This window comes from Tachysurus fulvidraco, chromosome 6 (assembly GCF_022655615.1).
Source record: "Tachysurus fulvidraco isolate hzauxx_2018 chromosome 6, HZAU_PFXX_2.0, whole genome shotgun sequence".
NCBI lineage: Eukaryota > Metazoa > Chordata > Actinopteri > Siluriformes > Bagridae > Tachysurus > Tachysurus fulvidraco.
The window spans coordinates 26,777,658-26,789,406 of NC_062523.1; the positions used below are offsets into that span (position 1 = coordinate 26,777,658).

Here is an 11,749-nt window from a genome sequence, read left to right on the forward strand (position 1 = left end):
GATGTATTGTTGATCACGCGGATCCCCTTTTTCTTCTTTTCTTTTCAACAAATCATTTAATTTCGTCTCACTACTGCCATCTGTGTGTGACTTAGGGCATTACCTTATTAAACCTACAATTGAATCAATTTAATTCACAAACTCGTAGACTGGGTGTTTTGGGATTAAGTCACATGTGCAAGTCACAAGTAAGTCTAAAAATCATGAATGTCAAGTCAAAGTCAAGTCGATTCTTTTTTTTTAATATTTGTCAAGCAAGTCTCAAATTTCCGACTTAAGTCTGACACGAGTCAAGTCATATGACTTGAGTCCCCCATCTCTGTCATATACTAAATTAATGTATGAAGTAAAATAGAAAATGAAGTCACATGTTGGGTTAAAACAGTATACAAGTTTACGAGTGGACTTTAGGAAATACCCCTCAACACCACACCCCCTCACAATATCCAACAGCCCTGTGTCATCTGTGGAGGCCTTCAAGTTTCTGGGCACTACCATTTCCCAAGACCTGAAATGGGAGTGTAGCATAAACTCCATCATCAAAAAGGCCCAGCAGAGGATGTACTTTTTATATCAGTTAAGGAAGTATGATCTGCCACAGGAGCTGTTGATGCTGTTGTACACTGCAGTCATTGAATCTGTCCTGTGCACTTCTGTCGCCACCAAGCTGCCACCCCTGGCAAGGCCCTTAACCCTTAATTGCTCAGCTGTATAAATGTAAGGCACTCCGGATAAGTTTGTCTGCTAAATGCCATAAATTTGAAATGATTCAGTCAAAAATAAATAATTTTAAAAAATCTTTACATTAACTAATATTTTAGTCCAAAATAACATTTATTGTACAGTCATTTGTGAGGCAATATCCATAGATGGTATTGTTATTTGTTTAAATTCTTGTTAAAGTTCTATTAAGGTCAATATACACACTGTATACTTAAAAAATGACAAATTTAAGAAGAGAAGAGAATCTTTCTTGAAGTTTATAAAGGGGCCTCTGTGCTGAATTCTTTATTTACAGAATTCTATCATGTACGTATAAAACTTATTTGAATTTAAAACAATATTTCAAGTCCAACTTGCATTATTACGGCATTTATTGTTTCCAAAAGCATTCATCTTTTGGAGTAGTCCATACCACATGGGTTTAATGTCTGTTTTACATTCATTCACAGTACACTAAAAGTTTTCCTGAACATCCAGCATTTTCTTTACATGTTCACACTGCAGTTTCAGCTTGTTCTCCTCCTCTAGCAGTGCCTCCTCCTGTTGCTGCATCACACTCACAGAGGCGCTGTTTAGCTTCCTCTCCCTGCAAAAACATGATATTTTTATGCCTTGATATAGAATGTCAGAATAAGATATTGTACACTTGTTCTGAAGTCTGGTGCTTATTAGAAGTGAAGCACAGATAATAAATGTGGAGATATTAAAACATGACTGATCGAATGTCATGTGGTTTATACTGAGCTTCTGCATTCATCATCTGAATCAATTGCATCAATATCTGTTTTTCCTTCTTCACAACTTCCAGCTGGATCAGCGCTTCACACACTTGATCATCCAAATGCAGAATCAAAAACGTCCTGCGATCCATTTCTTCTTGACTGCACACAAATTTTATAAAGCATTAATAAAATTACCAGACCTGAACAACACACAATGTTTGTGTCATGTGTCAATGTTATGCGTGTGTGTGTGTGTGTGTGTGTTTACCACTGCAGAACATTCATGCGTATTTCTTCACATTGAGCCTTCACGCTCTGCAGCTTAGAAGCTGCATCTTTGAGCTTTTTTAGCAAATCCTTTAAAAAAAAAAAATTATTTAGCACACACTTACGTACAACTCCCCTCTGTCACAAAAGCACACTGATTTTGAACTGGTTTCATAATGACTCTATATGATACCATAATGTTGGCTGTGCCATGCTAAATTATCAATAAAAACTGAATTTAGTAATAATCATGCAATCCAAAAAAAGGGAGTTTCTGTTAATGTTCATGTCCAGCATCTTAATGAGGTAAAGCTATGATCTCCCCTTGACCAATCACTTGGTGCCAAATGGGCTGATCTGAGTATTTACATTACTGCGGATTTCATGTAATTTTCACATACAACAGCGTATAGAGTGTAGGAGCCATGTTAAGTGTATGTCACGTGACTGCGGGAGAATGGGGCGTTAGTAATTACGTAAGCTTAAAACACCTGTGTGTAGCCGGGGGGTTTGACCGTATAATCACGGTATGAGAATAATATATGCATTGAGAAGCAGTATTGTTGAACTTGAGTAAATCAGTTAAACATTGCTATATATAAACAAGCTTCCAAACGGATGGAGAATAAACAGCAAACTGAAAGGATGATTAACGTGTCACGAATTTATTGCTCCTCACTCAGCTCCTCGGCGGCTTTAATATCATTATGCCGCTACACAGAGATTACAGATTACACAGAATGGTGCAAGAAAGTAAAAACATTCAGTCAGCAGCAGGTTTGTGGGCAGAAATGCTTCACTGATGATATGTCAACAAAGAATATCCAAACTGGCTAGAGCTAACACAGACTACAGTCACTTAATAGTAGCACTTGTCTGTTTTTCTGTTGCCTCTCTTGCTTGTGTGTGCAAAGGAATAACAGCTAGTATTTTAATATTGCATCATTGTACATGAAAAAAAAATACCTTGCATTGTTGAGAGTAATTACGTGGATCAACTTGTGAGTCCATTTCAAGATCCGTACTCTTCTTTAAGGAACACTCTGAATATAGTTACCTGCTTAAAGCGAACGTGTGAAAAGTGGCGTAAGATGTATCCTGCAGTCGTTTAGCTTTCCTACACACCTGAATTGACTAATCACCTCATTAGCACACCTTCTTTGACACTGTTCAGTGTGGACAGCATGTTTATGTTTAGGATGGTTGTAATAGTGGGGTTGGTTGTAATGTTTGTCACAAATATTTCAAAGCCTCTTACTATATTAATAGTAAGCAAATAGATATATACATATAAAATATGTAGTTTGAAGAAAAACTAATAATGAAGTCAAGTAGTCACTAAAGCAAACTTGATGGCTCATTTATCAACCATCTGTATGTATTTATTTGTATGTAAATTCATATAGATATAGACAATAATCAATATAGACTTTTCTATTCACTATTTTATGCATAGAACGCACCACTTTTGTCTTGTGCATGAGGGTGCATTTATATTTACACACACTCCTGCCTGTGCATAGGAAACCCTAGTGGAATAAAAGTGTTAGCATATGGAAAACTGATGTGGAGAAAGTATCACACTTTTGGCATTTGGAAGGTATTGATCAGGAGAGGGGGTAAAAAACAATTTCCAAATTGTAAAGGCCATCATCAACAAATAGAGAAAATGGAGCACTACAGTGACATCGCAAACAGGGCATCCCTCAAAAATCCCTTCAGAGGTCAAGACAAACACCTACCGAGGAGGCTGCAAAGAGACCTACAGCAACATTAAAGGAGCCGAGGAAACACCTGACATATAATTATTACCCTTTAAATAATGTTATGGCCCAATTTGACCAATTCCGAAAGTTATAATTGTTCCATAATTCCACTAGATGTGTTTTGGTGCAAATAAAGCACTTCAAAAAAAGAACACCACAGTACAGCATGATGGTGACAGCATTAGAGCTGCTTTTGCTCATCCAGAAATGGGGCCTTTATGAAGGTGGAGGGAATCATAAGTAGCTACAAATACCAAACCATTTTAATGCTACATGACAAAGCATACATCCAAATCAGCAAAGGAAAGGTTTAACAATACAAGAACAATTTTCTTAAAAATCTGTGGAGTTACCTGAAGTGGACTGTGCAAGGAAATGGCCTTACAATTTGATGGATCTAGAATTTTTGTTAGAAAGAGTGAGACAATATTGCCAAGTAAAGATGTGCAATGCTGATACTGTGAATATGAATCCTTCCTTTTTTCCCCTCACAAAATGGTTTCTAATTGTTTTTCACTTTATTTTATATCCATTGTAATTCCATTACACAATGTATCATGGTTAATATATGTTTTTTTGCTCCAATGGTAAAATGAAAAGTTATAAAATGTGTGTTAAATGTATGTTGGAGTGTGTTATTCATAGGGTTGAGCATTGTAAGCATAAGATGAAGTGCACTAAAAGTGGTGACTAACACTACGAGTGCATTGTGCTCAATCAGAGCTTGCTGAGTTGGTGATTTGGCCTCAGTGAATTTAATCTGCTTCTCATAAAACTGCTGATGTAGGACACAATCTCTCAAGTTAAAGCAGTGCACGTTGTAATTGTACACCTAGTGCTGTAGTGCACATAGTAATTGTGTAAACTGTTCCCTGAAGTTAAGGATTTGTCCTAATATTAAATAATGATGTTTAGCTACAGTATTTGCGTCTTTAATATGGGAGGAGCTGTGTGTCTGTGTGTGTGTGCGTGTATAAAAACACAAACTTTAAAATGAAACTCAGTTTGGTTTCTTGCATAAGCTGTCTAAACCCCAAAATGATGCATTTAGCCATTTTTTTTGTGATGCTGGTGCAATGCTGGAGCCTTCCTCTGCAGGTATGAATGCTAAATTGTTAAATGAACATTAATGAACGTTAATAGAAATGTTGTGGTTATTTTTGAGTGAATAGTACTGTGTATGTAGTAAACTTAAGAGATCTAAAAATCAATAGTTCAGATATAGTTGAGACATATTTTAAACAATTTAGCTGCATTTATTCTAAAATGAGTTGTATCTAATTTGCATATTTTGATATAAAGAATAATAATTTCTTACCTTTTCTTACCAGAATTCCTCTGCAGTCCATGGAGCAAAAACGAGGGCAAAACGAGGGTATTCAGGTAAAATCTGTTACTGGAAATGTTTCTCTGGTTTTTAATTGTTGTGTGTTTGTGTTTGTTTCCTTCACTCACATCCTTCACTTCACTCCTTCTCATGTTGAGATGTTGATCTTTGGTTTTTGTCAGTGTCTGTATGTACCCAGTTTGTGAGAATGTACCCATCACTTTTAGCTTCATAACTTTGTTCGACTTAGTTTAGGCTTTACATCCTTAATGTGGCCACAATCAACAAAGAAACGTACATTCTTTTCTCTGTAGTATAAATATCCAAAGGTTATATGTGGCATGAGTATAGATTCTTGATCGATTCTTCAGTCAGATTAGAACCAGAGTGCGTGTTCTCGGTTTTTTGATTGTGGTTTCTGGTCTGTGTCTACTTTTTGTTTATACATTATACTGTATGGTTTATTATGTAATCTTGTATAGAGCATAATAAACTACGTATTTGTGTATGATTTAGCATATACAGTGGTGTGAAAAGTGTTGGCATGCAATTTGTAAATGAAGGTTTTTATTTTATTATTATTATGGCCCTGTGTGAAAATGTGCTTGCCCCCTAAACCTAATAACTGGTTGGGCCAACCTTAGCAGCAAGAACTACAAATCAAGCGTTTGTGATAACTTGCAATGAGTCTGTTACAGCGCTGTGGAGGAAATTGTCTCCACTCATCTTTGCAGTATTGTTGTAATTCGGCCACATTGGAAGGTTTTTGAGCATGAACCACCTTTTTAAGGTCATGCCACAGCATCTCAATAGGATTCAGGACAAGACTTTGACTAGGCCACTCCAAAGTCTTCATTTTTCTTTAGCCATTCAGAGGTGGACTTGCTGGTGTGTTTTGGATCATTGTCCTGCAGAACACAAGTTCGCTTCAGCTTGAGGTCAGAAACAGATGGCCACACATTTTCCTACAGAATTTTATGGTAGACAGCAGAATTCATGGTTACATTTATCACAGCAAGTCTTCTAGGTCCTGAAGCAGCAAAACAGCCCCAGACCATCACACTACCACCACCATATTTTACTGTTGTTATAAATTTTGTTTCATCAGTCCACAGAGTGTTTTCCCAAAAGTCTTGGGATCATCAAGATGTTTTCTGGCAAACACTGACCTTAACTGACCCTAACCTTAATTTGGGGTCTTTTGTGACATCTTGGTTGAGTCATCGATGCGCTCTTGGGGTAATTGTGGTCACCAGTGTTCCATGTTTTCACCATTTGTGGATAATGGCTCTCACTGTGGTTCACTGGAGTCCCAAAGCTTTAGAAATGGCTTTATAACCTTTTCCAGACTGATAGACCTCAATTACTTTCTGTATAGAAATCTCAAGTACTTGATGTGTAGTTTTTGAAGATCTTTTGGTCTACTTCACTTTGTCAGTCAGGTCTTATTTACGTGATTTCTTAAGTGATTGAGAACAGATGTGGCAGTAATCAGGCATGGGTGTGGTTAGAGAAACTGAACACAGGTGTGATAAACCAAAGTTATGTTTTAACAGGGGGGCAAACACTTTTTCACAAAGGGCCATGTGGGTTTGGATTTTGTTTTTTCCTTAATAATAAAAACCTTTATTTAAAAACTACATGTTGTGTTTACTTGTGTTATCTTATAATCTTCTAATATTTAAATTTGCCTGATGATATTTGCTTGAACATTAAAGTGTGACAAACGTGCAATATATATATATATATGAACGTTTCTGTGTGAATTCATCTATTCATCTTTTCATGTTGGTTCCATGTTGATGTAATTTATCCATTTTGTTATTTCAGAGGAGTTTCTGCATCCGGATGAGATGAACTCAATGGACAAGATACTTGTAGCAAACAATGGTAATGTTTGAACAGAACTGAATGATAGACAGCTGCTAGTCTTATTATTAGAAAACTTAACTGCAATAATATAATTATAGAATTAAAAGGATTTTTCAAATTTGCTAGAGAACTTAAGCCACGAACATGTGTGTTCTTTGAAAAGATACCTTCAATTTAAAAACAGTTTACACACACACACATTTTTTTCCCACAGGGAAGTCTTTTTTTCGGCGCTTTGCCTTTCGTGAAGGTGACATTGCGAGTTTTGGCATGAGAAGTGCCATTTCGTGTCCAAACCAAGACTGCCTCTGGCCAAAATCAGTGGATGGATTTGTTTACGTTCCTTACACTATCTCTCCTCTCTATGGTGGGTTAAATAAATAATTATCTTCATAGTGTAGGATGGTAAATTGAAGGAAAACGTACAGATGCTTCTCAGTAGGTGTAATTCACAATACAATGAAACAGTTAACATCCTACCCTGCTTTGTGGTATGTATATAAATACTAAGAAGATCAACTAAATGTTGCTTTTTGGTCAAGATGGCAAGAGGGAAAGATCTAAGATAGGAGGGGTAGAGCTTCAGTCAGATAATAAAATCTGCATTTTGATCTGTGAAAAAGACAATAAGTAGAGTTGGAAATAAGCATGATGTATGCGCATTAATGCAACATGTAGGGAAAAAGAGTAGAGCAACTGTTCTTCAGGTAACTGAGAGTGAAAATGCAGGATGTGTTTAGACTGTTAGCAAGGACTTTTTGCAAGGACATCAACAAGACTTTTATTGTTCTTGTCAAATGATCACCATTATATTATAATGAATCATTTCTTCATATGACAACCCCCCCCCCCCCAGTACTCACTGAATAATTGAATGAATTAAAAAATGAATAAATCATATGCTACAGGCATCATCACTGTAGCATAGGATCTCAAATTAGATCTGTGTGAGATTATGGAATGGCATGTTAGACTGCGCTCTATTCAACCATAAGCCATACCAAGGCTCTCCTGGTTGCCATAATAATGCATTTTATATTTATGTCTATTTTACTGCTGCAGACAATATGGACCGGATCACAATCGAGATGGGAATACTGGACATCACATCATCAACATGTGTGAAATTTGTACCACGTACGCATCAAGCTGACTTTGTTGATATCCAACCTAGAATTGGGTGAGCTTTGATACAACCATCAACCAACAACACATGTCTAACAATTCAATCAACTTCCAGACTCTCCTAATATCCATACAATCCTTGGTTATGTTATCCAATGCACTTTTAATAAGGATGACATAAAATACTAGTGTAAAGGGTAATTGGAGAAATTGAAATACACAAGCATCTTAATAAAAAAAATATTAAAAAATGTATATAAAATAAATAAATAAAGGTCCACTTTATATGTATTGTCTATTATTGATGCTGCAGGTGCTGGTCATTCTTAGGCAGGGTAGGAGGACCACAGCCACTCTCACTGCAGACCCCGGCATGCATGTGGTCAGGCATAGCATCTCATGAGCTCATGCATGTGCTCGGCTTTGTTCACGAGCAGTCACGCTCTGATCGTGACCGCTACGTTACCATCCTGTGGGAAAATATCATTGAAGGTTTGTTTCCTACTCCTACTGACTTCTATTACACCAATCACTCTCAAATATTTTTTAATAATAAGTTATTTCTTATTTTCTTTTTCTCTGCAGGACAAAAGCACAACTTTAAAAAGTATGAGACAAACAATTTAAACACCGTATATGATTATGACTCTGTAATGCACTATGGGAGGTAAGCGGTGTGCCAATGGCAATATTCATAACAATATTATTTGTGACTATTGTCACATTTTTATTATGGTTTATTATGATATTGTTATATTGTATTTTTAATGTTCTTTCTTTCTTTCGTTCTTTCTTTCTTTCTTTCTTTCTTTCTTTTACAGATATGCTTTCTCAGAAGACGGATCACCAACTATCATCCCTAAACCAGATCCGAACATTCCTATTGGCCAGCGTGATGGACCGAGTCAACTAGATATTCACAAAATAAATCTGCTGTACAACTGTGGTGCGTAAAAATCTTTCATCATATACTTATCGTTAAAATTATTTAAAAATCATTATTAATATAATTTTTTCTTTCAATCCTATAGGTGGCCTTGTCTGAACAGAAGCTCTGGAATAAAACTAACTTAATTTATTCAATTAGAAGCTCAGTCACTTCACTAGTACTGTATTTACTAAAGGCTGCAAGGCACTTTTTATTTTGCACTGTAGTACATATTACAACTTAGAATACAAAGCAAAGTGTGTTACTTTTATTGCATAATTATCACATTTGCTTCTGCAGCAAAATATTTTGTATAAATAAGAAATTCTACTTGAGATTTGATGAACTTGAAAAATTAAAAAAGATAGCTGTGGCGTGTCTAAAAGTTTGGACACCCTGCTAAGTCAGGCAGCTTGCAAACACCATTTGCATCTTTTCTGAAAGCTTCGGCTTAGATTTATTGCAGTATTTAATGGTGGAGGTTTCAGCTCATTGTGCTGTTCTAGCCAATCTATTTTTCTCTTTAGATCCTTGACTATGACACATTTGTGATGTGGTAGCAGGTCTGATGACTCTTCCATGCAGATCATGTTTGCGTAAGCATTGCTCTATGTTTGAACAATGCTTATGTGTCAGCTAAACCTTCTTGTTGAGGATTTTGTGTCGCCTTTCTTGCCAGCATACCATGCGAGCAGGTCTGTCTAGGAGTTTGACCTTCACATTTACCCTAAACTTGGGTGTTTCACACATTGGAAGCACAAAAAAAAAAAAATATATAGCATTTGTAGCATTTTTATAGCCTCATTTTATGTTACTTACTCAGCTGTTTAAAGGAGCTAATAGTTATTTGAGTATGTACAAGAGCTCCTACTGACCTGATCGACCTACAGAGTCCTAATGATTTAACCTCAAATAGGAGACAAATAATTGAATTCCAGTCTGTCTTTACAATTGGACAGGTGTCCAAACATCTGCACATGCCACTAAATTTTATAAAATATAAAGTACTCATGAATTAACGTTGGCAGGAATATTTCAATCCTATTTCATTCCTATGTTGAATTGCTGCAGCAGTTCTGTTTACTTCTTTTCACATATTACAGTTACAGAAAAAATATTTATTTTGATCAGGAATACCAAAACATTTACATACAATTGTATATTTTCAATAATTTGTGTGAAGACGGAATCTTTAGTTGTATTTTTAAAGAAAAAATGTCTCTGTGAAGGGAACGTGATACATAAACTTAATGCAGTTAGCTACATACTATAGCTAAGACACAATTTCTAAACTCTTAATCATACAATCATGATTCCAAAATCTTATTATCAGATTGTATATTTTTTATGTAATACATTCAACCATATTACTACACACTGCTTCAACAGTTTTTGTGAAAATGTGAGAATGTTGCAAAATGTCGATATACAGTCTGTCACCTTTATATCAGCTAGACGTATGAATAGCCTTTTCCACAAAATTGATTAGGATGTGACTGTATGTATGTTACCCAGCAATCAGGATACTGAAATTAACTGTATATTTAATAAAATAATTTTTTTAAAAGCTGATTAACAAGCTGTCAGTTATTTAGTGTAGAAAATGTTTGGAGATCTCACTCCATCAAGCTGTGATTAGCTTTATTATTTATGACATTTTCAAATAAAAATCAAATTGACAATGTTCATTTTTCAACATTTTGCTACATAATGCATGCTTTTTATGTCAAAATTGAGTGTGGTTGTACAGAATATATTAAAGCACAGAACAATTCTGAGTGCAATATCACTTTTGCACAACATTAAGGACACAATGTGGCCAAATAGCTTGTGTATTTTGCTCCACCATTAGAAATAGATCTCAGAAAAGCCATCTTATAAACTAACTGGCTAGGTAGCTTCCTTGCCTCTCATCTGATGACAATTTCCTATTTGAAGTTAGATGTTATATTGATGAAAAATATATTGTTTGCCATGTCCACAGATGCTAGAACTGGAATGTTATGTGGCAAACACAGTCAAGTGAAACACTCAAATCCAGTCAAATTCATCAGATTAACAGTTGTATATATTGGTACCGCATATCAGTTTATTCATTTACATATCAATAAAAAAAATTGAAAACATTATTTTAAAAGGTCTATTGATTCACTACATCATTTCTGATTTATTATTAATGCCATATACATATCTAACTTTATATCTAACTTTTTATATTTATTCATACATATAATTATTTTAACACTTTTTCTATATGTTTGCATGCAGTGTGTTTGTTGTGTGTGTGTGTATGTGTGTGTGTGTGTGTGTGTGTGTGTGTGTGTGTGTGTGTGTGTGTGTGTGTGTGTGTGTGTGAATCAGTGTGTGCGCTTTCGCTGAAATGTCATCCTGCTCGACAGTTTCATCCGTCCTCTCCTCCATCTCTTTCTCCGGATTCTTGCTGTCACGTCGTGCTTCTCACAGTCTAATGTGAACAAACTTCTCAGGAAGTTAAATGACAGGTAAAGTGACAGATAGGTGAGGAACAGAAAACAAGAGCAAAGGAGCAGCATCCTGAAAAAAATCCTCTTTTTTCAGTTACTTTCTCAATTCATCAGCATTATGTTGAAAATCATTTCCCATTAAATGTTGCTTTTCTCTGCACACTGATCATTGATAAAATGCAAAATGCAAAAAAAAAAAAAAAAAAAATCCCAAAGACTTTGTTTATAAAGCTTCAAAGAACCAGTCAACCAGTGTGTGGTCTCAATGCTATGTTCCATTTCACTCATATCCAAAGCTTGACACACACACTAATAATCAGCTTACACTAGCTTAGCTTGTTCTGTACTTAAGGTCCTTGACACATCAGTCTCATCCCATATGTCATTTAGCAGTATTGCATCATGCTTGCAACACAAACACACATTATTCTTAGTTCATTGCAGTTAACCAAACGTCAAGTCAAGAAGCTTTTATTGTCATTTCAACCACATATAGCTGTTGCAGTACACAGTGAAAGTTTACATATACATAAGAT

At 35.6% G+C, this 11,749-nt stretch overlaps 1 protein-coding gene across 1 annotated transcript; it reads left to right on the forward strand.

Moving 5' to 3' along the window:
- The first annotated feature begins 3,192 nt into the window (after positions 1-3,192).
- On the forward strand, positions 3,193-8,756 carry hce2l1 (high choriolytic enzyme 2-like 1). Its single transcript, XM_047815275.1, has 8 exons — positions 3,193-4,576; positions 4,810-4,861; positions 6,636-6,695; positions 6,892-7,044; positions 7,740-7,857; positions 8,116-8,294; positions 8,388-8,469; positions 8,624-8,756. Exons 1-8 carry the CDS (start codon positions 4,472-4,474, stop codon positions 8,754-8,756), a joined length of 882 nt encoding a protein of 293 aa, XP_047671231.1. The 5' UTR covers positions 3,193-4,471.
- Positions 8,757-11,749: the final 2,993 nt, after the last annotated feature.